We start from the raw sequence: 24,499 nt of genomic DNA on the forward strand, positions 1-24,499 counted from the left end.
TTGAGAAAATAGTAGTATTCTGTAGTGTCCGTATGGGCCGGACTATATGCAGTACTTGTGGAAATTTGTCTAACTGTTTTTTGTGCGCGAAAAAGTTAGTTCTACTGTATTCACGTATGGAGGACAAAAGAGAGTTATTGAAGCAGCCGCTTCACTCGGTCTTCATCCCCATAGCCCTCATTTTGTTCGGCACCTCTCTTTTCGGTTTTGAGTATCTTCCCTACAGCATTGCGTTTATCGTGGTGATTTGTACTGCTCAGGTTTGGAGAGCCATGAACAATAGAAGTTCAATTGAGCCACTTAGATGGAACGATTTGGAGCTTATTGACAAAACTATTGTTCTGCGCAACTCGGCGATTTATAGATTCAAGCTTAAACATGAAGACGAGGTGTTGGATGTTCCCACTGGCCATCATGTTGCATGTTGTATGACCATCGATGGTATTGACGAAGTACGGTACTATTCGCCCATTTCGAACAAGTTTGATGCTGGTTTCTTTGACATTTTGGTCAAATCGTACCCGGAAGGAAAAGTTTCCAAGAGATTTGCCATGTTGCGAGAGGGTCAAACTGTCAAGTTTCGTGGTCCCGTAGGACGACTTACCTATGTTCCCAATCTGTACCGCGAAATAGGAATCATTGCTGGAGGCTCAGGAATAACACCCATCCTCCAGGTGATCACCGAGGTCATCACCAACCCAAAAGATAATACTAAACTCTCGTTAATCTACGCTAATGAGACTGCCAATGATATTTTGTTGAAGACAGAAATCGACGAGATTTCCTCGAAATTTCCCAACTTGAAGGTGCACTACACATTGACCACGCCTCCCAAGGACTGGACAGGAAGTACGGGCTACGTAACTAAAGAAATGATGGAAACACATCTTCCAAAACCCAGCGACGATGCTCGTCTTCTCATCTGCGGACCACCAGAAATGAAGAGAACCATGATTGAGCAGGCCGAGGCACTCGGGTGGCCCCGAGGAACCATGCGGTCGGAGCCAGACGACCAGGTATTCTGCTTCTAGGTCCAATAGAACTACTAGGGTCATTGCACCCAGACACCATGCCTTGATATCGAATTCGCGATGAGGCTCTACTCATGGCAGACGTGTGCACGTTTTACTCCAAGATCGGAGCGTGTCGGCATGGCGACAAGTGCTCCCGGCGGCATATACATCCACGTAGGTCAGATACTATACTCATATTCAATTTATATCGTAATCCCAAAGGTTCTTCACAACAAATTCAACAGCGATTCGACCAGTTTTACCAAGATGTGTTTGTATATATTGCCCGCATTGGTGAAATTGATGCTATGGTTGTGTGTGAAAACGATAACGACCACTTGAATGGCAATGTTTATGTCAAGTTTATGAACGATACTGTTGCCGAAACCGTCATGAATGCACTCAATGAAGAGTGGTACGATGCACTTCCCATCCACTGTGAATTGTCGCCGGTGGAAAGTTTCCAAGATGCCAATTGCAGAGCTTACGATGCTGGAGCTTGTTCACGAGGAGGACACTGTAACTTTATGCATATAAGAAGGCCCACGCCAGAAGTTAAGAGTGTTTTACACCAGGCTCAGGACAAGTGGAAAGTCGAAAAGGCGCTAGAAAAGGTGGCACCAGACGATCCATTGGTTGTTGCGATGAGAGAGCGGGTTAAGGCATATGAGGAAAGAGAAGCACGAAGGAAAGAAAGTGAGAAAAAAGTTACACAAGAAAGTGAGAAAAGAGTAACAGAAGAAAGTGAGAAAAGAGTGACAGAAGAAAATGAAAAGAAAAGAGTAACAGAAGAGAATGAAAAAGTGAAACGAGTGAAATCAGAAGAAAGTGAAAAAGTACTGAAAATTCAAGAAACAAAGATCGAATCCAATGGACATGGAGAGGACAAAAGCACAGATAACAGTAAAATAACCAAGAATGAGGTTGGAACAAATTCCCAATCCACGAGTGCGCCCGCTGACGGGCTGTCAATCACCACTACCTCGGCAGTGGAAAAGTTGTTCAGCCGAAGATGAAGCATACTGCAAGGGCCAAGACAGTAAAGGAGAAGCACATTAGACTTGGGTGATTTCCTTAGCTCGGTAACTCAAAATCCCAACTTTCAGACACACATCTAAAATCTCATGATTTGTCCGAATTATTTCAATTGAAATCTGATTTGCGATCTGCTTATAAACGATAAAGCTGGACTTGAAACCGAGTTCATCCGGTTTTATCATTAGGTAATGCTGTTATAGCTACCGCTAGCTACGCTATAGCTACCGATAAGTCCCGCTAAGTTTCGCTAAGCTCCGCTAGCTACCGCTAGCTACGCCCGCTTCCCCACATGAACTTATCTCCCGGCTTTGTGCCGGATTTAGCACCAACCGCGAATCGGCCATCGACACTAGCGACCTCCAGGCCAGGTCAATGAATATCATCAAGCTGGGTCGTTGGTTGAAATTCGGCACCACAGCGTGCAATTCCCCGCGAGTTCCAATTTCGACTTTTCGCGCCATCCTGTCGTGTCAAAAATCTTCTCACTTTCTCATCTATTCCATGTCGACGCTGCTGAAAGCTCTGGCATTTTCACCGCATTCTGGCGATGGAGTTGCTACCAAGCGAGACTTCTCGACTCTGGCTGCTCTCAAGAGCTCTCAGGAACCGAAAAAAGACACTCACTCCCACTCCCATAACGGGGTTCCTTGCGGCCACTCTCACTCCCACTCCCCAAAACCTACTGTTCGCGACGAGCATCACGAACTAGGCCATACTCACGAACATGGAGTCCACTCTCACGAACACTCCTCTGACCACGGTCACTCCCATGGAATTTTTCACTCCCACTCCCATGGTCACAATGAGCTCTTGACGTCGGGTTCTTTGTCAAATCCAGCCGTGCGAATAACCTGGGTCGGTCTCTTTGTCAATATCGGCATGGCAGCGTCTAAAGGTGTGGGTGGTGTCTATTTCCACTCGCAAGCTCTCATAGCAGATGCCATCCATTCGGTGTCCGATATGGTGGCAGACTTCCTTACGTTGGCCACGGTCAATGTCTCTACCAAGATCGGGACTCCAACGAAATTTCCCTTAGGATACGGCAAAATTGAAACCGTGGGAAGTGTTTTCGTGCTGGGTATTCTCTTGTTCGCGGGAGTTTCCGTGGGATGGTCTTCGCTTCTTCAAATTTTCGAATACACCTTGCCTGCGTATTTGTACGAATACGTCTCGATGGTTCAAATTGGCCACAGCCATTCTCACGCTGTAGACTTGGGCCTGCTGAACTCACCTGCCCATTCTCATAGCCATGGCACCACCCAAATTGAAGCAGAGCCGGCATTACCAGCAAAACAAATTCCCAATATCAATGCTGCTTGGTTGGCAGGTGGCTCCATTATCGTTAAAGAACTTCTTTATCGTAAAACTATGAAGGTGGCTGAGCTGACAAACTCAAAGGTGCTTGTGGCTAATGCTTGGCACCATCGTGTGGATTCGTTGACGGCATTTGTGGCTCTTCTCACCGTTGCCGGTGGCCATATGTTCAACGTAGCATGGTTGGATTCCGTTGGTGGTTTGTGTGTTTCCATGCTTATCATAAAGGCTGGGTGGAATACTTTCAAGACTTCATGTAGCGAGCTCATTGATCGCGGTGAACCTCAAACTAGTGAAGTTTATGCCACCATTGAATCGGCTATCCAAGATGAAATCTCTATAGCCCAGGATCCATTCGAGGTTACTAACCCCATCAACCTCCAATTGAAAAAGCTCTCAGTCATCACATCTGGAGCAAACACCAACATCTACATCACAATTGCAACCTCGTCAAAAGATCTCAGGATTTCCGAATTGAACGAATTTGAATCTCGTTTGGTGAAAGCCGTTAAGAGAGACGACAAGTTTGTTAAAAATGTGTTTGTCATGTTTAAATCGCCTGGTGCCCAGTAAATAGAAAAAAGCAGTAGAATCAACTATATACACTATGTACACTTACTTTTTTTTTAGTCTTGGTTTTACCCTCGATGAACTTGAGAATCTCGTCGACAGATTGAGATGCAATTTCAGGATCTGGGTTTGCGCCATCTTGCTCTTGTTCTTGCTCTTTTTGGTAGTAGCTTGTGGAGGCACTGGTGGTGCTTTAACCTTTTTTGGTTTATTTTTGTCCTTTGCTTGTTGCTTCATGTAGGCAATGTAAGTCTTGAGATTGGCAACATAATTGGAACAGTCCTTCGTCAACCGGTCGTTAGGATCAATGTGTCTAGAAAAGGTTGTATGAGCCTTTTCGAAATGTCCCAAGGCTTCGTCAAAACGGTTTTCATTCACCAAAGTTCCGGCAAAACGGTAGTGAATCATCGCTGTAATTTGAGAATCTTCACCATTGATTTTTTCAGACAACTCAAGAGCAGCAGAAAATAATCTGTTCGCCTTGTCCGTGATCTTCAATTGAGCAAGAATCTCCGCCAAGTTCGTGAGCGTGGTCACCGAAGAAGGATGGTGAGACCCAAAAACAAAGTCCCAGTCTCCAAGTGCTTTTTCGTACAACTTGAAAGCGTTCACATAGCTGCTATTTGCAGCCTCAAAGTACGCCGAATTGATGTAGCTGGATATGGTTTCAAAGGAATCGAAACCAGCAGTACGTTCAAAGAGCACACAGGCTTTGCGAGCCACTTCGCTTGCTTCGGTAGTGAACCCAAGGTCGCTGTAAAATTGAGACAAAACACTGTAAAAGTTGCTCGTTTCCGGATGAACGACACCATAAATTTGTTCGTAGATTGAAACAAGTTCATTCAACAAAGTTACACCGGAATCTTTTTCTTCTGCTGCAATCTTTCCGCGAGCTGCTTCGAAAATCTCGTCCAATAAAGTAGCCTTGTAACTGGAACTTTTGACAGAAGGTGTAAATGAAATAATGTCATCGGCCACGAAAATCGTCTTGCGCTTGAAGACTTCTTCAACCGAAGGCAGAGACCTCTTTTTCAGCTTTTTGCTTGATTTTTGTTTGTGCACTATAATGTTTTCGGTGCTTTGTTGAAACTCTTTGAATCCTTCAGCGGTGAATGCGTAGCCCTGTGTCTTCCATTGAATACCAAATTTATGAGATATTTCTCTCATCATTGTGATAGGAGACACGGCGTTAATCCAATTTTCAGGCAATTCAAATCTGAAACGTAAAAGTACTTCCTCTTCCACCATGGACACAACCTGCTGGTGGTCGAGCGTAATAAATCTCAATGCATCCGGGTCGGCAAAAGCTGTAAGGGTTTCGTCGATAGAAATCTCTGGTTTGCTCAGAACTTGCGAGCCCAAAAGACAGTTGTGGAAATGAGCCACAAAGTATGGAAGTAAGTAAGATGAAAGTGTATGAGCAAAAGAACGGAAGATGTGTTTGACAGCTCTAGCAATCATCTCCTGGATTGCCAACAAGCGCACGGAGTTCAAGTTGGCTTTAATAGGATCGAAAACACCCTTCGAAGGTTCCTCGGGTTTAGTTTTGTCTTCTTCATTTTCAGATTTCTCTTCATCGGCTTTCTCTTCTTTCTCTTCTTTCTTTTCAGTCTTCTCTTCTTTCTTCTCTTCCTCAATGGCTTTTTCATTATCTTCAATCTTGCTCTTTTCCTCCTGTTCAAAAGCTTCGAGCGACTCTTGAGCTCTTGTAGCAATTAAACCAAGGTACCGCAAGTTGATACCTGCTTTATGCAACAACGAAGACAAATGAGACCCATCAAATGGACACAATTGTTTCTTGCTTTCCTCAACAAACTCTTCAATCAATTGTTTTGTGACAAAGAGGGACATTTCTCTCACCACTTCCTTGTCCTCTTCATCGACTTCATCGTGGGTGAATGCATCAGGATTAAACAGAACTTTTTGAGCATCAAGTAAAATTTGAGGTTTTTCGCTTTCTCCTTCATTCTTCTTTGCACCTTGTTCTGCTTCCAAACGCTCGGTTTCACTCTTGAAAATAGCCAACGCCCGTCTTCTCCACCACTCCTCTACAGCTTCGTGCCTCAATACAGTTTCTCTGTGAGGATAAGAGTCGCTGTGTTCAGGTCTCCAGTGTTTCTCAATAAAATCAATGTCAAGCGGAGTACTTCTGTAAAGATCAATAACGTAGTTTCTTCCATCTGTTCCTCTGATACCCTTAGAATCCTTCGAAAGAGCAATGTCTTCCTTGGTCTTGAATCCATTAGGCAACGTGACTTTGTGAGGCTTCATATGGAAGGCCTCAGCGATTGGCTTCAACGCTTCGTGGAATTGAGAATCCGAATACACTTTTGTGCCATCCGTCAGTAAGCCGTAGCACACTTTATCAGCAGGAGCTTCGTCGCTTTCCACAATTGGATCATTGAGAATTCCTGGAACCGGTGCTTGGCACACAATTCTTCTACCCATATAGTCAACGACACAGGTAGCCAAGTGGTATATTCCCTTGGCATCAATTCTGTTCAAGAGCTTTACACCAGCCAAATCCTTAGCAGCAGCATATCTAGCTGCCTCATTACCTCCAGTTTCGTCAAATGCGCCAGTAGCATTTACTCCAGAAGAATAAAAGATACCATTTCTCATATAAATATGTTGCTCAACCAGCTCATTGGGGTTCATTGGAGTAAGATTTCCCTTGATAATGTTGACGGCAGTCTCGGTGGCCTGTTTCGTAAACTCGGAAACCAACTTGATGGCTAAACGTTCTCTCAAAATACGTTCGTTCACAGTTCCAGAAGGAAGCTCACGAATGGCTTGAAAGTCCTCGTTCCAGTCCTTGACGTTATCCGAGCCATCCACACCGTTGTTGAGTATCAGCAACTGAGGACGAGACTGGTCTGGCTTGCGAGAAATAGCAGAAGTGTCTACTAGCCATGGATAGGAACCACTGGTATGCGATGGGATCAAATACGATTCTGCGTAACGAGAAGAGTTCGCAAGTATCTCTTCGTTGCGGGCAATTGTCTTGGCAAACGCTGGAGACAACGAACTGACAAGGTCAAAGAAAAGAAACTTGGGTTCGTGGGAAGGTTTGCGAGCTGGATTGAAATTGACAGTAGAGCAACTGTTCACGAAAAATCCAGAAAGATGGCAGGTGATGTGGTAGGTGTCGTTCTCCAACGTCTGTAACGTCAAATACAACAAATCGCCTCGGACTGCTTCCTTGGGCGAGACTGGTGACCACTGCGAAATCGTCAATGATTTTATGGGTACCTGAAGGTCCGAATAAATGTCGTAAAATTTTCCATATTCCAGAAGATCGAGCTTTGTCTCGTCCAAAATTCTGTCACAAATGGAACTTATACTTGCCTTGTCATCTTCACCCAAGTCTACCTTTTCTTTTTCGTCTTCTTTTTGGTCGGGAACTTGCGACAATTGCAATTGGTCAAATTTTCCAACTCCGCTCAACTCACCCAATTCAAAAGCTCTTCTGTCAATAAAGTGCAACCCAATAACCTCCCGAAACTTGTTCAAGTGTTCGTAAACTGCTGCCAAAGTGTACGGTTTATGACGTAACTCAAGCTTGACGTTTGGCTGCGATTCCACTCTTAAAGCTGAAATAACCTCAGAAATGGGACACAATTCATCAAAAGTCTCGGAAATGTTCGTATTGCGGTAAAACACATAGTAATTGGTCAAATCTCGCATCGAACTAAGCAATCCGAGAGTCAGAGTCAAGTCGGAAATGGTGTCTGACTCGGCCATTTTCACCGTCAACGGCTTCAGAGCACCCAGAACATCCTTCGGAAGCGTGATCTCCACACTGACCAAATTTTGGCTGCTCAATGCAGTTTCCTGGCCTTCAGCGTTGTCTTCCGTCATAGGCCGGTAACAAAAGTGTTGAGGATTTGCGGCCGAGCTTTGGAAATTTTTGACCGCTTAGGTAAGCACCCCACAATAAACTTAACCCCGGTAGGACGGACAAAGACAACGAAATTGAACAGCAGCCTTTGTAAGAGCAGTGCCTAAATCACAAATTGACCCATGCTTCATTTACGAGTTCTAATTGCATCCCCACATGGGAATGTGTGCTTATGTAATCGGAATTTACGAGGTTCGGGTTTATTCGTCTTTCTAAGAGTCATCATATATATTGGTACCTAGCAACCAATACGTAGCTATGGAAGCTGATAGTCTTGGAAACTCACGGAATGGAGCCCAGAAGTCTGGTGGGCGCCCGAGAATACATATAAATGACCTTCCCTTTGAAGTACTTATCAATATCTTCTCGCGGTTGAATCCACTCGATCTTTGTAATGGAAGAGTGGTGTGCAAAAAGTGGTATGAGGCGATTCGGGACAAGCATACGTGGGCAGGATCGTTTTCGCGGAGATTTGGTTCGAGCAAAGTGTTTCCTTCTGTATCTGGATCGTCGGTTTGGATGACTGAATATTTCACCAGGCTTGAGGTGTATAAAAGATGGCGTAAAGGTATAGCCAGACATACCAGTTACCAAGTTCTCAACAACAATGAGTTTGCCATGATCAATCACAGCATAGCTGACTTCAATCAGAACCGTTTGCTTACCTTTTCTCAAGGAGATATACAGATTTGCAATCTTCGAGATGGCAAAAATGTCACGTATATTCCAGGAAACCAGGCATTTTCCCGCATTTCCGCCTACTCTGTGAGCTGGGATTACTTGTTTCTCGGTAAGGAGACTGGGGGACTATATTTGAAAAACTTGAAAACGTCTACATCTTCCACAACTTCACGCACTTCATTGATTACGCTTATAGATGATACTGCTGAAGACCTCGATCCCATCACCTGTACTGCTTTGAGTTTCTACTTGGATAAGCATAGGCGAGATGTGGATTGTATAGCGGGAACAATGCTGGGAGCTGTGAAATTTTGGAATATTAACGGAACCTTGAAGAAGACACTTGAGTTGAACGACCCTTTGGTTGAGATCAAAAGTAATTTCCAAAACGTTGCCGTGGCATTATCTCTTTCAAAGTTTTACATCATAGATTTGAAAACGTTTAAGGTCTCTTCAATCGATTTGGAACTCACGTTCGTGGAGCAAGACAAACATCGTTTGTTCATGGATGTTGATTTTGCTGACAGCAATATTATACTATGTTACAAGAACAGGATCTGGTTATACAACTACGAGCGAAACACCAATTCTTCTGTGGAATTTGAACCAGACTTGACGATTGTAAATGCAAAGATGCAAACGGTTTCGAAACGAAACCTCACCAAACGAGATAAGCTGTTGGCAGGTTCTGATGGGCTATTATACGCCAATATTTTGTCCAATGGCACTGTGATAGTGTGGAATGTGCGGGATATTGGCTCTACTATCATTCCCCAGTGTCTTATAAGTCCTGCGTTTACCAGAATTTGGCCCGATCATTTTATTCCTGAAGCTGAAGCCACTTCTATCTCACTCAATTCCAGCATTCTTGCGGTGGGAGGACTCAATGGCTCCACCAACCTCTACAACGCCATTACTGGTCAGTTTTTAAGATACTGTTCCGTCAAATTCCCCAAGAAGCTTTCACATATCTACCACAGCATTACTGGAGTTTCAGATATCATATTGAATCCCGACCAAACCGATACCCTGGGAGCTATTGTGATCATGGACGCAGTTCAGTATTTCAGTTTTGGCGACAACCAAACAAAATTTGGCACCAAAGATAAAAAAAAATTGAACGTTGGACCTTCAAATAAGCAGTATGTCAAACAGTCGATTCGAGACGGCATGGAAGATTACGATCGCCAGCAGAGTATCAAGCAGCAACGGGAGCAGCTTGTAGAACGATATAATGGAGCGGAATACGAACCTGAAGAGGAACTTTCAGTGGCATTGGCAATTAGTGAAAGCATTCTGTCACCGGCCGAATCTAACAATACAACTGCATCGCCCACCGAGGGTTCGAGTTCCGGCATTGATGAAGATGAGCAGTTGAGAATTGCATTAGAAAAGTCACTCTACGAGTTGTAACGAACAATATGACGAGAAATAAAAAAGAGTAAAAAAAAGGCAATGTATGTCGAAGAATGATGTAGCTAACTCTTGCTGAAATTAATGGCTGCGAAATGCCAGTGCGAAACCCCGGCTTAACTCCCGCGCTAAGGCCGGACACGTGACCGGTTCCGGCTCGTTCCGAATGTGAACAATTATTTTGTCTCACCGATTTCTCCAGCGGCAAATCATTCACAACCAATTATGTTATAATGGTGTTTTCAAGTTTTGTGAAGCAGTTCCACCACACTGAGAAGATCTCTTTCTTCCAGAGTGCGTATCCGTTCTTGAAAACCAACAATTTAACAAATTTTCATACTTTCTTCAACACCAGTTGGAGAGGAAAATTTCCCCATGCTTCCGCTGCTTCGTCCGGAACTCATTTTTTGGGCATCGATGCCGGCCATTATGGCCTTTACTATTCCATCTTTAATCGGGATGTTGACCGAAGACGATCCCGTAACGAGGTGCTCAACGTACCACTCACTTCTAATATCATGAAAGAGCTCTACGATACCGCATACGACATTGACCAGTCATCGCGGTTCTTTATTCTGCAAACGAAAAAGGACATCGACATAAATATCGACTACTTGAAGGCTATCTCCAAGCAATACTTGGCATCATTGGGTCCAATTGCGACCTCGGTTCAAGTTCGTCATCTTTCTACGAAAGCTTTCCCCATAGAAAACGAGGCCGAAGCCCCAGAACAATTCCAGGAAAAGTCACCGGAAGAACCTCAAAAATCTGAACCAGAGGCGGATGAGGCGATCTCTGCATCTCTCGCTACTAATTTGGTCAATCAGATCGTCACTGTTTTCGCTAACCATCAATCTCCACAAGACTTGAACGTCATCTACCCTCTCTACCAATCGCTCAAGAGAAATGAAATTACACTCCCTTCCATCGCCGAATACAATATGGTTCTCAAGGCAATTGCCGACAGAGCGTTGAACAGTGAAGTGACTAATGAGGACATCGAGTCCAAATTGACTACTTTGTTAACAGTTTATCAGGATATTTTGCAAGCTTCTGTGCACACAAAGAGCGACTCGCTCAAACCTAACGAGGAAACCTTTAATATCATATTGCGTGAATTGTTTCAGGGTGCAAATAAGACATGGGAGTTGGCCAAAGATCAGTGCCATTACGCTCGTCAAACGTCCTTGACTCGCTGTATGGAATACTCAAAACTTGGAATTGACTTGTTCAGATCAATTGCTGACAAGGAGTCTCTTAATCTTGACGACGTACTTCCTGGGCTCGTGCATCTGCTCATCAATCATGGAGAGCTTGTAACGAAATCGGTCTTCACAGAAGTTATGGCATCGGTACCAAGCTACAAGTCAGGTTCACTTTTTGTCGATTTGATCAAATTGACCAAGTTCGCTCCTGGCCAGGCTGAAGATGTACTTCGTCAGATCACGACACTCTATGATGAGTTCAAAGCACAAGCACAAGAAGACGATAGCCTCGTAGCTTTCGAATACGAAGTGTACTGCGCAATAATCGAAACCTGCGCTGAGCGCGGTAACTTGCCAGTAGCCACGAAGTTCTTGGATACAATCTTATTAGACTACAAGACGTCAAAGGGATCTCACGGAAAGATGACACAATCACAAGTACCTTCGAAACAACAAATTTCCCTCGTCATGTCTTCATACATTCGCGGCTTATTAAGAATTGGCGAAATTGAAAAGGCTCACAACTTAATTCATACTTTCAACCAGTTGTCGTACCTTCCAGAGCTTTCAGTCAGCGTACTAAATGAAACCATAAATACCCTTCTTCGCCGTCTTGAAACTTTCACAGACGTCAATGTCATTCGCTCGGATTACAAAAGGATATGGAAGCTCTATCTCAGACTTGCTATCCGGAAGGATTACCACACTGAGTCTAACTTGCAGCCATGTCGTGAGGCTATTCTAGTGACTACCATCAAAATGGGGGATCACGACCGTGTCTTCCAATTGATCAAAGAGATTCTTCTCAAGAATCATCTTATAAAGGATATCAATGCCATTCGCATTTGCAGCAGTTATTTGTACTCAGGATACGCGGCCAACCGGGAACAGAAGTACTATCTTGATCTTCTCTGGACCCTTATAGACGGTCAATCTGAGCACTACCCTGCCGAAAATATCAATGCTTTTCTCTCTGAGTTTGCACCTTGCTTGATTGCTGATGCTGAGAAGCACACTTTGGACCTCGTCCTCAATTCATCCACGGTGAGATCGGCATTCTCGACCTTCAATTTGCAAACTGATAATGTTTACGGTCTTTTCCAGGTGTCGAAGATGTTATTTGCTTGCCTCGACCAACAAAGTATGACAGATACGGAAAGGTTGAAGACCTTGAGGTTACTTTGTCAACTCAGCAATCAATTCACAGATACTGAGAATCACTACGTTGAGCTTCATCCTGAGTTGATCTCTTTCAAAGATCATTTGGCATCGCGTGTTGTCTCGCTTTTTGAGTCTTGCAAGTCGATACCTGACTTCCGTATGACTGGCGTTTTGGCTAATGCGTGTAGCTCTTTGGATATTTCTGTTCAGCTTGCTTCGGAAGACTTCTCATCCACCCTTTTGGACCATGTGAAATACGACATAGACTTGTCGTTTATCCTAAACGTTAATTACAAAGTGGGTGTGTCTCGCTTTTTAAATTTGTTTAAAGAGGGTTATGGCTTCAACTACCGCACTTGGAACATCATGATTAATCTGTCGTTTGTCAGTGATGTTTTGGAGCGCAAGAATCCAATAAGTGCTCAATCCTTTATTCAAAGGCTCTTATCGCTGCAATTATCTGTTGAGTCAAAGGCAATACTTGTGAAGAGGTTGATCGAAATTCACAGTGACGCAGTCAATATTGCGGTCTCAAAGGAGATTTCGGCACCCCTGTTGGCGAAAGACAGTCCACTCATACAAACAGATGTGTTATCACTGTTGACTTCGGCACTTGAAGAGAGCCCAAATTTATACGCTCGTGGCTTGTTTGGCCAAGTCTTTCCCCTTCTTTATCGCATGAACTCAAGCGGCGAATGGGTCGGCAAGTATTTCAGCATGCTATCCAAAACGAACAATTTCGAGCTTATTGAAAGCGCGGTGTTGAGTACCCCATCATTGATGGAGAGTTTGAGTTTGTCGGATGAGAATTCCACACTGATTTTCTCAGCAATTTTGAAATATCAGATTTTCAACAAAAATGTTTCTTCGATTGAAAGTATGATTGCAAAGTTGAGTGAATTAAATTACCTGAACAATCCCGAAATAAGAGATCAGGTTCAGAACTATTATCTCAGCGTTGGTAAGACTGATTCAGCATTATTCAAGGATGATTCGAGCTCTTTCTTGACGTTTTACAACTCATTGACGAACGACATTGGTTCTGTCAGTGTCCAGAAAAATGACTTGAAGTCAATTGTCTATGCAATCATCAGCCAGCGCAATAACAAAGAGAGCTTGCAATTGGCTATGGATAACATCAAGGTGATCTTGAACTCTAAATCTGCGTTTGTGAACTTGGCCTTGTCTTCGTTTGTGAGAGCTGGTACAATTAACCATGACACCAACACATCCCAAAAGCACTTGGTGAAGAGATTCGAAGCCTTTTTGCAATGTCTTCGTTCTTTGAACGTGCGCTCGTTGTCTGAAACCCACTTGAGCAGCATCATCCAATTTCTCACTATCACGAGATCGAACGATCTTATCAACTTGATCATGAACAGAATGATCAACAATAACCAAATCACCGGCCTCTTGCGTTTTCAGCGCCTAGAATTTTCCATTAGCGACTCTTTCAAAAAATCTTTGGTGGAGCTTCTAAGCAGCAGCACTGCCTTTTTGAACGACTCGCTTAACTCATTCACGTTAGGAACGTACACTGAACAAATGCAAGTTGCTCCAAGAGATTTCGAACAGAGCATCAGGAGTACGCTAGCATGAACACCCAATGACAATACCATATATTTATATAACGATATTTATTATGATACACGACAGCATACATCACCCCACTCGTTCTTATCTGCACCCCACGTCAATGTCAAAATTCGGGTGCGAGCCGCATATTGATTCTATTAATTATAACCAGATCCATGACTTCCGCCCACAAAACTGCCGTTACGTCGTTCAATTCGAACCATGGCTCCTATGACCAGTTCAGACCCTCGTTTAGGTCCTCTATCGTCGATCAATTCTTACAAGATTTGAATCTAGGAAATGACAAGAAGAAGCGGATTTTGGAGTTGGCCGCCGGTACCGGAAAATTCACCAAAAGCTTAGTCGATAAGGGATACACCAACTTAGTTGTTGTGGAACCATCTGAAGGAATGTTGCAAACATTTCACCAGAACTTTCCAGACATTGAAACTCATTTGGGTTCTTCGTATGACATTCCTCTTAAGGATGATAGTGTGGATGCCGTGGTAGTGGCGCAAGGATTTCACTGGTTTAGTGACGAGGCATCGCTTGAGGAAATTAAGCGGGTTTTAAAGAACGGGGGCAAGTTTGGTTGCATTTGGAACTACGATACCTACTCAAAGCTGCAAATTTTGAACACACCTTTGCCGAGCGTCAAGTTTTTGTTTGAAGATTTGGCGACTGAAACCGTTCAAGAATTGTTAGACGGACCCATTGAGCGGGAAACACCGTTTGAAGTTTCCAAAAAAATCTATGATCAGCGTCCTTGGTGCCATGAAGTTTCTACTTATATCTATGGCTACGATGTCAATGTTCCCCAGTATCGTCATGGAAAATGGAGAGAAGTCTTACAAAATTCCAAAGTGTTTCCGCCCATTGAAAATGAGGGATTCTTGCTCTACGAATCTTTGATACCCGAAGATGAAGTGTTCAAATACTGGGAAACACGGTCCTATATCACTGCTCTTCCTGACAGTGACAAGCAAACGATACAGTACAATCTTGGGTCTATCATGCGTGATAAGGTAACAGAACTGGATCGCAGTGGAGATTCACTCAAGAGAATCATGGGAACACACTTTGTAGTGGTTCCTAAAGAGTGAAAAATAACCATGAGAACTTCATAAAATCTTTATCTATAATGAATATGCTATGAACATTTAGTTTCGTAATCGTGACGAGCCGGATAGCCATGCCTTGCCCAAATATCTGTAATACTCGACCAAAGTGTTGTCTATCTTCACCAACACGCCGTTATCCGTCGTCTTGTCGAAAGTGGTAATCTTATCGTATGCACAGTAGTAGTAGCCACTACAAATTGGGTTTTTCATCCAACCCTTCAGCGGATTTCTGTCCTTGAAAAAGGGTTGTTTCAGTCGATCAACTTCGTCAATCTCTTTTTGCAATTTCCATCCGTCCATTTTTTTCATCTGTCTGGACTTGTCGTAGGAATTGTGGATGCCTCGTAATTCAGGCTCGGTTGGCGGTATGATGGCATGGGTAACAACTAGTGGCTCGGCGTAGAGGGGCCCCAAAACTTCCATCTGATTCATTTCCGATAGCGGAAAATGCTGCTTGTCTCGCAGCTGGCTATTTTTTTTGCAAAATGAAAAACCAGAATTCATCCACAAGACGTTTCCATATTTGTCGATATGTCCTGGATGTGTAGAACATACCTCGTTGCTCTCAGCATCTGGATAGTAGCTATATTGTTTAGCGGTTGTGAGCTGGCCCACGCTTGCCGCGGGATAGTAATTGAATCTGTAGTTTTCGTCTCCGGCCATCGAAAGCCCAAGCCAGTACATTTCCTTTTCTCCCCACACGGCACTGCCAACGGGTTCTTTCCAGAGCGATAAAGGAAACATCATCATTACTCCCGAAAGATGGGCAACTTTGTCGATTGCGACTACACCTGCTTCTTGGTAGTGTCTGTAGCCGGCCATGTAGGTGTTTCCAAGACTGACATATGTGGCCAGCAGGATGCCAAAGATATCCTCCAAAGTCTTTTCATTAGCAGAAGGAAACAATTTCGCAAAAAAATTGGTTTCGATGTACTCGTTGGTGTCTCTCAATGTTCTATCTTTGAAAAAATAGGTACCTGTCTCTCTGTACTCCTGCGAAAGGAAGAAGTGATTTGGACGAACCAACGGAATAGCGTCTGCGTCTAGCAAAACAACCTCTTTGAAAGAGGTGAAAAAGAGTGCAAGGAGCTTGTTTGCAAACCCGGGGAACTTGGTGCGGAATTCTGACTTGATAGCTGGTTTGATATTCACAAAGGTGACGTTTTGCGGAGTATAATTGATTCCGTAGGCTGTACCATTGGCCAACAAGTCTATTTCGGGCCACACTTTCTTCCAGCTGTAAGTTCCGGGCGGTTCAAGGAGTTCCTTTTTATCGGCTGTGGCTGCAAATTCAACGAATTCTCGGTTCCGTTTGCTGAAGTCGTCTCGATGAATAATTTGAATAGGCAAGGTATTGTCTAGCGCACGAAGAAGACGGATCAATTTGACTATGTCTCTGCCGTGTTTGGACGATGCACTCAAAACTATGCCCTTTCCGTTACTTTTTGTCTTGATAAACTCCACCAAGTTTGAGCCTTTATACTCATGGTAAACGTCAAAATTATCTGCCAAAGGAAACCCATTGGTGATGGTGGAGTTGTTAAAAGTAAACTCGGGAAGCGTGTTGGTTAGAAAAGGAAGAACCTTGTTTGTCATTTTGTCGTATAATTCTGTTTCTGTCGATGGTGGTACCCATTCTTCCACAAAACACTTTTGGTATATTCTCGTGGTTGCAATGAAATCTGCCATTTTCTGTTCAGTTTCCATCGTCTTCTTAATTGCTTGCTGGAAATTCCGTTCGACTGTGGCATTTTCGTATGTCGAACCCGGCACATCTAGCTTCTTTCTGTCGTCGTTATCATCGCGAAGGTCTCGGATCAGTTCCCGAAAATATCGCTGCTTGTCCAATATACGTCTTTCAAACAAATCGACGTTTTTATCAAACGGCCGGAGTTCCCAATCCGGGTCGTTCTCTAGCAAATCACGGAAAAATTTGACACATCTTTCCTCTTGCGGAAGCTGCTTGAACTGTTCCATGTTAAATTTCGCAGCCAATCGGTCGTAGTCGCCATACTTGTAGTTGGACACATGAACATGTTTACTGAGCAAACTGTCACTCTCTTCAAACCTAGTATGCTGGGGAATACCTCGTACAGCGCCCATAGCGTAATCGTATCGTAAATACATCACCATCATACAAACCATGGCCAAAGCCACTAGTGCGACCAAGAACCCTCTTCGGATTGAATATCTCATAATTTGCAAATAAACTTGTTAAAGTTGTTCAAAACATTAGCAATTGACGGCCAGGGAGGCACAGCACTGTTTTAGCTATAAGCCTCCGAAGCTTACTGTCGTGTGCTCGCCGGCACGTGGGTGGCTTTGCCGGGCGAGGCGAAGGAAGAATAATCGAGGCGAAAATAAATGTAGATGAAGAAGAGTGTATCGATTTGTATTGCACTTATATATCAAGTTTTGTATTGCTTTTTGTATTGCATTTTGTGTTTGTTTCAGTTAAAGGACCTTGGTCTCACTTATTTCTCATCGAATTTCATTTTCATTTTTCTCTCAAATGCGTAATTTGCAACTTTCGCGATTTGCAACTTTCACCTACATTTCACTACATTTATCTCGATTTATTAGCTCGATTTCTCTCCATTTTATCTCATTTACCGCGCCTTGCCCTCCGCAGCCTTGACGTAGATGATGTCTCCGTCCTCAACAATATAATCTTTACCCTTAGACATAAGCTTACCGGCGGCTTTGACACTGGCTTCATCTCCATATTCGATCAAATCGTCATACTTCATCACCTGTGCCAAAATAAATGTTCTCTCCAAGTCACCGTGGATCGTACCGGCAGCCTGAGGAGCAGTATAGAATCTTCTGATGGTCCATTCTCTCACTTCATCGGGACCACAAGTGAAGAATGAGATCAAGTCAAGTTTTTGTCTCATGGTGGTAATAATCTTTGGTAATGCAGATTGAGCACCCAATTCCTTGCAATAAGCATCACGCTCGGCGTCGGACTCCATACCTGCCAATTTCTCCTCCATCGAAACCGAAACGGGAATAATGGCATCGCCTGGAGAGTGAGCATCGACCCATTCTTTAATCTTTAACAAATGCTTATTCTTCTTTCTGACATAGTCCTTCTCGCTCAAGTTGATCAAGTAGATCACTGGCTTGGCTGTCAACAAGAACATGGTGTTGATGACTTCGACTTCCCTTGGAAGTCCACTTTTCATTGGCAACTCTGCCACCATTTTCCAAAAGCTCAATGATTCTCTTGACCAACTCGGCCTCCTCCTTCTTCTGCTTGACCTCCAACGATTGTCCACCTCTCTTGGTGATCTTGTCAATACCTTCCAAATGCTTCTTGGCAAATTCAATGTCTTTCAATCTCAATTCATCGTGGACAATTTCCAAGTCATTGAATGGGTTGACTTCGTCATTGATATGAATGATGTCTGCATCGTCGAAACTTCTCACCATTTGGAAAATAGCATCGACAGCTCTAATATTGGCCAAGAAATTGTTACCCAATCCTTCACCAGAGTGAGCACCTTTAGTCAATCCAGCAATATCATATACGGTCATGTAGGCACGGACCTCACTTTTGGGCTTGTACATGTCACACAACTTCTCGAAACGTGAAGATGGAACAATCACACGGGCTTCTTCTGGCTCGATAGTAGCAAATGGGTAGTTTGCAGGATTACCCAATGGACATCTGGTGATGGCCTGGAAGAATGTAGACTTTCCCACATTTGCCAATCCAACAATTCCAGACTTCAAGTTGTTTCCTGGTCTTCCCAACAAAATGGGCTTTTCGATAACTCCCTTCTTTTTTGGTGGCATATTTTATATAGGGTTTACGCTGAGATTCAAATTTTTTCAAATCCCGACATGAAGTAGCATGCAGTATGCGACATTGAAATTTCTCACATTCAATTTTTGGACTATTCAGCATGTTGAGGTTAGCTGTCCGGACCCATGTAGCGAGATTGCACTCGTCTGCCTTGGCTATGCAATCCTCGTGTAAAGCTGGAACGGTTTTGAATTTAAAAGTGAAAAAAAGTGGTGATGAACCAGTAGCTCTTGAAGATAGCGAATACCCTGATTGGTTATGGGACTGCTTGAATAAGGAAAAGATGAATGAGACGTTGAAGCAGGAAGATTTCATGAAGTGGAGGAGAAAGCAAATCAACAAGAGTAACACCGCCAAGATAAAAAACAACAATTTCATGTCAACCATCAATTAATGTACATAGGAAAAAAGAGAAGAACTTTCAATCTAATGTAGTATTTGAGGTATTCTAGCTAATAACCTGGATGTCTTGGTCGTCACTATACTTGACCTGGGCAATAGAAATAGTCTTGTCGTCGAGATTGAACACAGAGTAAGCTGAACGCAAGAAATTGTCACCCAAAATAAGCATGCTTCCTGGCACAAGTCCAAGCATACACTGTTGGCCACCAGTGCCGGAATTTCCCAGGGAGATGATCAAGTCGGTCATAGGAACAACGATATCTTTTTCACCGTCAAAAGTAAAAGTCACCGAGTTCAGCGGCAGTGCCAAGGTACAATTGACAATGTATCCACCTGCTGCTGTGTTGTAAGCGGCTTCATGGTCAATTGCCTCTACTACCAGCTTCATGATATCGTCAGGAAGAAGGGATAAAGTAGTACCAGAGTCAAGTAAAGCTGGTGCACTGTTGGTGTTGATGGACTGGTTATCTCCAGATCTCTTGTTGAAAAAGACTGGGAAAATTTTGAATCTTTTGCATCGAATGCCTTGCTGGAAGAAGATTCCTTTTGAACAGAAATTTGAGTCAATGGAATCTGCAAATATGGGTACTTACCATCTTGCAGAGAAATATCAATTTCCTTAAGGTCTCCACTATATTTTGCATGGTCAACACCTCCGAACAAGATGTTTCCTTTGTTTGATTCCATGCTGCCCAAGTACAACGAATAGGCAACTTTATTGATGAGTCCTTGTTGCTTCATCAAGGCAGGAACATTGATATACTTTTCCAGTCCACTTTCAAGTTCGATAAAGCCAATTCCAAACACTCCCACGTTCGAGTCGGAATCTTCAGCAACTGCAAAACTGGCATCTTTAAGCTTCAACGAGTCCGTCAAGGCAATTTGATCGGTACCCCACGTACCATTGGCGTAGGTTTTGTCAAGGTATTGGATATAGAAGTTGGTGTGGTTGTTCTTGAACGTGGTAGAAGCCGTTTCGTTGTAAGTACCATACTGCTCGCAGTCGATACTTCCGCCATTATCCTTACATTGTGGGTTTCTAGAAGACATCACCCAAAGATCAGAAGAGCCTGTATCGAGGAGAACCTCCACCTCGGAAGCTGGGTTTCCAATGCTAAGTTTGGAAACGTAAAATGTACGTTCGTTTATCAATGGTGCGCTGCCGCTATTGTCTCTGGCTGAAAGATTTTCCGGCAACAAGCTTGTAATGAAATCATTGAGTGAAGTGGAGAGTCCAAGATCTTTGAGGATGTCGAACTCCATCTTGACGAACCCATCGGAAGACCCAAATCCTGGAAGACTGGCAAATGCCGAGGCAGCAAATGCCAATGTAAATGAGCGACTAAAGAGCATTTTTGAAAAGGAAAGTGTAGTGAAATTGAGAAAAACTCACTGTTTATAGTTCACACCCTATGCCCCTCGGCCAGCTCGAGAGCCCTGTACCAGGCACGGTATCCAATGTCGCACAGCATTCCATTGTTTTTAGGGTATTTGTGCGGGATCATAACGGAAGTCGCGATGGAACAATATCGTAACCATAATGGCCAAGACCAGCACTCTAATGGAACAAGCACTAGCCAGCGACAGCTTCGAGATCAACTCTCAAAAATAAGCCAGCAATTTTTATTGTAGTACACAATAGGATCATGCGGCTCAAGACAATCACTACCACGGATTGGCCTCGAGGTCGTCATCTCCCCAGTTTTTGTGGAGTAACGAAGATGGTAACTGTACACTTTTGAAGAGCTCGTCGCCCTTGAACTCTTGATGGGTTTTGGTTTCATTTGAGTCACTTTCGTCATTTTCCTCCTCTTCGTAGTCGTAGGTATCGTTCATCGTTGACTTGTTCTTCGTCAAAATGTCGTCTATATCGTCGGCAACCTCCATAGGAAGCGATGGCTGGTACTTTCTCGCTCTCATCGTCTTGATACCGCCTAATCCGGGCCCATAAGTCGATATGAGCTCTTCCAAATTGGGCAACGCAACCGCAAAGACATAGTTGGGATTGAGTGAAACGTAGAGCTCTTTCAGAAGAAAGTTGGACTGTGTCATGTAGTGCAAATGGCTGCGAGAAATCTGGTTTTCTCCCTGTTCATTCTGCAAAGCTTTGAGAATGTTATTCAATTCTTTGGGAAATTTTGTCTCGTCAACTTCATACTTGTAGATTTTTACAACTTTGACAAGCTGGTAGTAGTTGAGTGCATCAAACTGGTTGATTGTGGTGATTAGACTGTCTTCATCATCGAGCGACGACATGCATTGGAGCCACTGGAGAAGTTCAACTGTGGGGAGTAATTGACGACGACACACAGCAAAGAGAGAATCGTAGTAAAAGTTAAGAGTATGAGGATCGTTCCCATTACCATCTTTGTCCCAGCTCAACAAGTTGGAAACTTCTACGTTCAACCCAGGATTCATGGTGCTGGGAACTTTGAAGTTATGAGACCGCAACCAGTCTTCCACAGCCAGGACATTGAGTCGAATTTGGATGGCTTTCGCTCTGGAGCAAAGTTTCGATTGGGTGATGATTCGGTTGAAAATAGTGGCATTTAGGGTGTAAAACACTTGCGACATGGTTTGCATCCGCACGAGTGAATGAATATCGTGCAAGTTGAGCACATAGTCAAGAGCGCCCAAAACCTGGATGTATCGAATGGGCAGCGGTTTCATCAATTCGGACTGAGAAGGTGGGTAAAGCATATCGAGCACATCGTCGTAGTTGTTAGGGTGTGTTTTTTTCTTTTTGAACAAGTTCCAGTCCTTGGCATAAGTCACGTTTGAAACGTCCACCAAGCTGGTGAACCTAAGCATGCAATCATCCACTAGTGTTTCAAGACGAGCGTTGATGGAGAACGAAAGAGTAGCAATGAGCAGTTGTGTCACGTTCACGAGCTCCTGGAGAAACTGTGGGTAATCTTTATAGAGCGAGTTCTTGCTGAGGTAAAAATGAAGAAAATGAACAACCAGTAGCCAGTAACTTACGAGCACAATATCCCCACGTCCAGCACTGCCGTTGTCGTCGCCCAAAACTCCCAGTGTGGTGTGGGTAACCAGTCTTAATCTTGTCAAAAAACAGTCGAAAAAAAATGTGGTTAGTTCATTGGAATGCACCTTCAAGTGTGAGTATCTGATGAGTTGGAATACCACGGCGGCGGGAATCCGGGTATTGTGTTGCGTAGCATTCTTCGTGTGAAGTGAGAAAATGTAATCGAGTAGCAGAGGAATATCGGAGTCGGTAAACTTGATGAACTCCGATGGCACCAACCGATCGTACTCAAAATCCTTGACATTGATAAGATGAGGGTCCGATTCCGAGTTGACCGAGTCACGGTCGGAAGCATAGTTGTCGTCGAGGCTTTGTTGATGGTCCTGGAGAGTCATTCCAGTCATTTGAAGACGCAACTTGTCGTCCAAATCATCATAACCACTCTGGTTAAACAGCGATCCAATTACATCCTGTTCTACCTCCTTCTGCGACAACACAGTAGTGATATTGTGTGACCTGAAAAAAGCATACATTTGTTCCCTTTCTGGGTTCAAAAGTGTCACTGCTGTGGTGCCATCTCCGCGAGGATCAACGTACGGATCCGCCTGATAATTCAACAATAAGCGGGCCATTTCCACAAGATCCAAGTGGACTGCCCACATAAACGGGGTGAACCCCAGCCCCGAAAGTGTATCACATATATCGGGATCGGCCCGATGGTCGAATAAGAGTGCTTCGGCGATGGTATGTTGATCGTAGCAAACGGCATAAATTAGTGGTGTGACTCCATCTTCCAGCGGATACGGTTCGTTCACAAGGTGAGGACTGGCGCGAAGAACGCTTTCCAAGGTAACTATGTCTCCATCACAAGCCGCCAATAGTAATTTTTCATGGTGATTTCCGTTGTCATCAACGTGATTTTCGAGCGACAATTGAAGCTGCTTTTTGTGGTTTGTAACCTCCGAAAAATGCTGAGACGCTATTCCGGGCACGCCAAACCCATATGAGGTGTCCACGGCCGTAGTTCCCCAGTCCATGGTGCAATTAAAAGGGGGCAAGATATAAAATGAAGAGACAACTCGGGGAGCACTTTGCGCCATCTGCAGGAGCGAAGCGCTCGATGAGGAAGCTGCACCAAATTAAAGAGTGGCCGAGGAAAATCGGTGAAAATTGAGAAAAGTACTAAGGAGCCTTACATCTCTGACATACCCAGGTTTCAGTGCTTTTTCTTTTCTCAATGGCATTTTGATTCTACTCTATTTTGCTATCTTTCACACCCAGACACCAGTTCCATTAGATGTCTCGCGCCAAAAATCAACACTCTTCTTTACATCTACATACCACCATTAACGACAAAGCCGATGTTACGTGTTCAGTTACGGCTAGTTGCCGTGGCTGTGATGGTGGCCATCATAGTAGTCATATATTACCTCGATTCCATAGCAGATAAATCCAATCTCCAACTGCAACATCATTTTCTTGATGCTTTAACCCATTTTCCGCATCTTACCGGGTTCTCAGATAATAACCATCAACAGTACATGCTAGAAAAGGCCAAAAAGCTTGGAAAGGATCAAGAAATTTCCGAAGCTGTCGCGCAGGACGAGGCACTGGATCCATGTACTATCATCAACCCCCACTCTCATGGGTTTATAGATTTGAGGGGGCTTTCTTCATTGGGCAATGAGGGCCGGGCGTTGCCATGGACCACCAAGGGCTATGATTATGGCCGTAATTTCACGTTGGGAATATGTTCCACTCCATTCAAGAAGTCTCATAATGGGCCGCGAGAAATGCAAGATGGTGTCAATTCGACATTGGTAGGCGGTTACTACATGGATACAAAGTCGGGAAAGTACGTGTCGCTCGGCGAGTTCTCCACTACACCCGTAGTAAGAGGACGAAAACTTACGCTAAAATATTACAATGGATCATATTGCGAAAACTTGGTGGATCGTAGCACCGGGTTACCGGCACGTCGTTCCACCATGATTACATTCACTTGCGACCGAGATATGCTTGCCAAGGCCAGCATTTCCTACGTGGGTTCTTTCGACGACTGCAACTACATGTTTGAGGTTCGGTCGCACCATGCATGTCCTACTGCTGCCAAGGCTAATAACCTCGCGGCAGTGTGGATCTTTTTGCTCATTTTCGTGGCAGCACTTCTTGTGTACTTTTCAGGAGACTTTCTCTACCGAAATATCCGGGCACAAAAGATGCAAAAGGTGTAGTATTTATATATAGGGCTTATTGCTTCATATCTTATAATGTACCGGTGTACCGGTGTCTTTGGTGCCGGGTAACC

General features: G+C 43.9%; 16 protein-coding genes across 16 annotated transcripts; 9 read left to right on the top strand and 7 right to left on the bottom strand. All coding sequences in view use genetic code 12, as the record gives it.

The window, feature by feature from the left end:
* Positions 1-32: 32 nt before the first annotated feature.
* On the top strand, positions 33-1,031 carry PGUG_04246 (cytochrome-b5 reductase; the record flags this gene model as incomplete). Its single annotated transcript, XM_001483467.1, has 1 exon — positions 33-1,031. The coding sequence occupies one exon, from the start codon at positions 33-35 to the stop codon at positions 1,029-1,031; it is 999 nt and encodes a 332-aa protein (XP_001483517.2).
* A 74-nt stretch (positions 1,032-1,105) lies between these two features.
* On the top strand, positions 1,106-2,029 carry PGUG_04247 (uncharacterized protein; the record flags this gene model as incomplete). The annotated part of the gene is made up of 1 exon (XM_001483468.1): positions 1,106-2,029. One exon carries the CDS (start codon positions 1,106-1,108, stop codon positions 2,027-2,029), a length of 924 nt encoding a protein of 307 aa, XP_001483518.2.
* Positions 2,030-2,423: 394 nt separating this feature from the next.
* On the top strand, positions 2,424-3,938 carry PGUG_04248 (uncharacterized protein; the record flags this gene model as incomplete). The annotated part of the gene is made up of 1 exon (XM_001483469.1): positions 2,424-3,938. One exon carries the CDS (start codon positions 2,424-2,426, stop codon positions 3,936-3,938), a length of 1,515 nt encoding a protein of 504 aa, XP_001483519.2.
* A 42-nt stretch (positions 3,939-3,980) lies between these two features.
* Positions 3,981-7,796, bottom strand: PGUG_04249 (translation initiation factor 3 subunit; the record flags this gene model as incomplete). Its single annotated transcript, XM_001483470.1, has 1 exon — positions 3,981-7,796. The coding sequence occupies one exon, from the start codon at positions 7,794-7,796 to the stop codon at positions 3,981-3,983; it is 3,816 nt and encodes a 1,271-aa protein (XP_001483520.2).
* Positions 7,797-8,094: 298 nt separating this feature from the next.
* On the top strand, positions 8,095-9,930 carry PGUG_04250 (SCF ubiquitin ligase complex subunit; the record flags this gene model as incomplete). The annotated part of the gene is made up of 1 exon (XM_001483471.1): positions 8,095-9,930. The coding sequence occupies one exon, from the start codon at positions 8,095-8,097 to the stop codon at positions 9,928-9,930; it is 1,836 nt and encodes a 611-aa protein (XP_001483521.2).
* A 233-nt stretch (positions 9,931-10,163) lies between these two features.
* On the top strand, positions 10,164-13,895 carry RPM2 (ribonuclease P; the record flags this gene model as incomplete). Its single annotated transcript, XM_001483472.1, has 1 exon — positions 10,164-13,895. One exon carries the CDS (start codon positions 10,164-10,166, stop codon positions 13,893-13,895), a length of 3,732 nt encoding a protein of 1,243 aa, XP_001483522.2.
* Positions 13,896-14,047: 152 nt separating this feature from the next.
* Positions 14,048-14,974, top strand: PGUG_04252 (uncharacterized protein; the record flags this gene model as incomplete). Its single annotated transcript, XM_001483473.1, has 1 exon — positions 14,048-14,974. One exon carries the CDS (start codon positions 14,048-14,050, stop codon positions 14,972-14,974), a length of 927 nt encoding a protein of 308 aa, XP_001483523.2.
* Positions 14,975-15,031: 57 nt separating this feature from the next.
* Positions 15,032-17,188, bottom strand: MNN15 (putative alpha-1,3-mannosyltransferase; the record flags this gene model as incomplete). Its single annotated transcript, XM_001483474.1, has 1 exon — positions 15,032-17,188. One exon carries the CDS (start codon positions 17,186-17,188, stop codon positions 15,032-15,034), a length of 2,157 nt encoding a protein of 718 aa, XP_001483524.2.
* Positions 17,189-17,601: 413 nt separating this feature from the next.
* On the bottom strand, positions 17,602-18,198 carry PGUG_04254 (uncharacterized protein; the record flags this gene model as incomplete). Its single annotated transcript, XM_001483476.1, has 1 exon — positions 17,602-18,198. One exon carries the CDS (start codon positions 18,196-18,198, stop codon positions 17,602-17,604), a length of 597 nt encoding a protein of 198 aa, XP_001483526.1.
* PGUG_04255 (uncharacterized protein) lies at positions 18,062-18,793 on the bottom strand (the record flags this gene model as incomplete). Its single annotated transcript, XM_001483477.1, has 1 exon — positions 18,062-18,793. One exon carries the CDS (start codon positions 18,791-18,793, stop codon positions 18,062-18,064), a length of 732 nt encoding a protein of 243 aa, XP_001483527.1.
* Positions 18,137-18,589, top strand: PGUG_04256 (uncharacterized protein; the record flags this gene model as incomplete). The annotated part of the gene is made up of 1 exon (XM_001483475.1): positions 18,137-18,589. One exon carries the CDS (start codon positions 18,137-18,139, stop codon positions 18,587-18,589), a length of 453 nt encoding a protein of 150 aa, XP_001483525.2.
* PGUG_04257 (uncharacterized protein) lies at positions 18,651-19,190 on the bottom strand (the record flags this gene model as incomplete). The annotated part of the gene is made up of 1 exon (XM_001483479.1): positions 18,651-19,190. The coding sequence occupies one exon, from the start codon at positions 19,188-19,190 to the stop codon at positions 18,651-18,653; it is 540 nt and encodes a 179-aa protein (XP_001483529.2).
* On the top strand, positions 18,904-19,197 carry MRPL37 (mitochondrial 54S ribosomal protein mL54; the record flags this gene model as incomplete). Its single annotated transcript, XM_001483478.1, has 1 exon — positions 18,904-19,197. The coding sequence occupies one exon, from the start codon at positions 18,904-18,906 to the stop codon at positions 19,195-19,197; it is 294 nt and encodes a 97-aa protein (XP_001483528.1).
* A 392-nt stretch (positions 19,198-19,589) lies between these two features.
* Positions 19,590-20,558, bottom strand: SAP7 (Sap7p; the record flags this gene model as incomplete). The annotated part of the gene is made up of 1 exon (XM_001483480.1): positions 19,590-20,558. One exon carries the CDS (start codon positions 20,556-20,558, stop codon positions 19,590-19,592), a length of 969 nt encoding a protein of 322 aa, XP_001483530.2.
* Positions 20,559-20,870: 312 nt separating this feature from the next.
* On the bottom strand, positions 20,871-23,291 carry PGUG_04260 (uncharacterized protein; the record flags this gene model as incomplete). The annotated part of the gene is made up of 1 exon (XM_001483481.1): positions 20,871-23,291. The coding sequence occupies one exon, from the start codon at positions 23,289-23,291 to the stop codon at positions 20,871-20,873; it is 2,421 nt and encodes an 806-aa protein (XP_001483531.2).
* Positions 23,292-23,552: 261 nt separating this feature from the next.
* On the top strand, positions 23,553-24,425 carry PGUG_04261 (uncharacterized protein; the record flags this gene model as incomplete). The annotated part of the gene is made up of 1 exon (XM_001483482.1): positions 23,553-24,425. The coding sequence occupies one exon, from the start codon at positions 23,553-23,555 to the stop codon at positions 24,423-24,425; it is 873 nt and encodes a 290-aa protein (XP_001483532.2).
* Positions 24,426-24,499: the final 74 nt, after the last annotated feature.

This window comes from Meyerozyma guilliermondii, genomic scaffold, assembly GCF_000149425.1.
Source record: "Meyerozyma guilliermondii ATCC 6260 scaffold_5 genomic scaffold, whole genome shotgun sequence".
In the NCBI taxonomy this organism is placed as follows: Eukaryota; Fungi; Ascomycota; class Pichiomycetes; order Serinales; family Debaryomycetaceae; genus Meyerozyma; species Meyerozyma guilliermondii.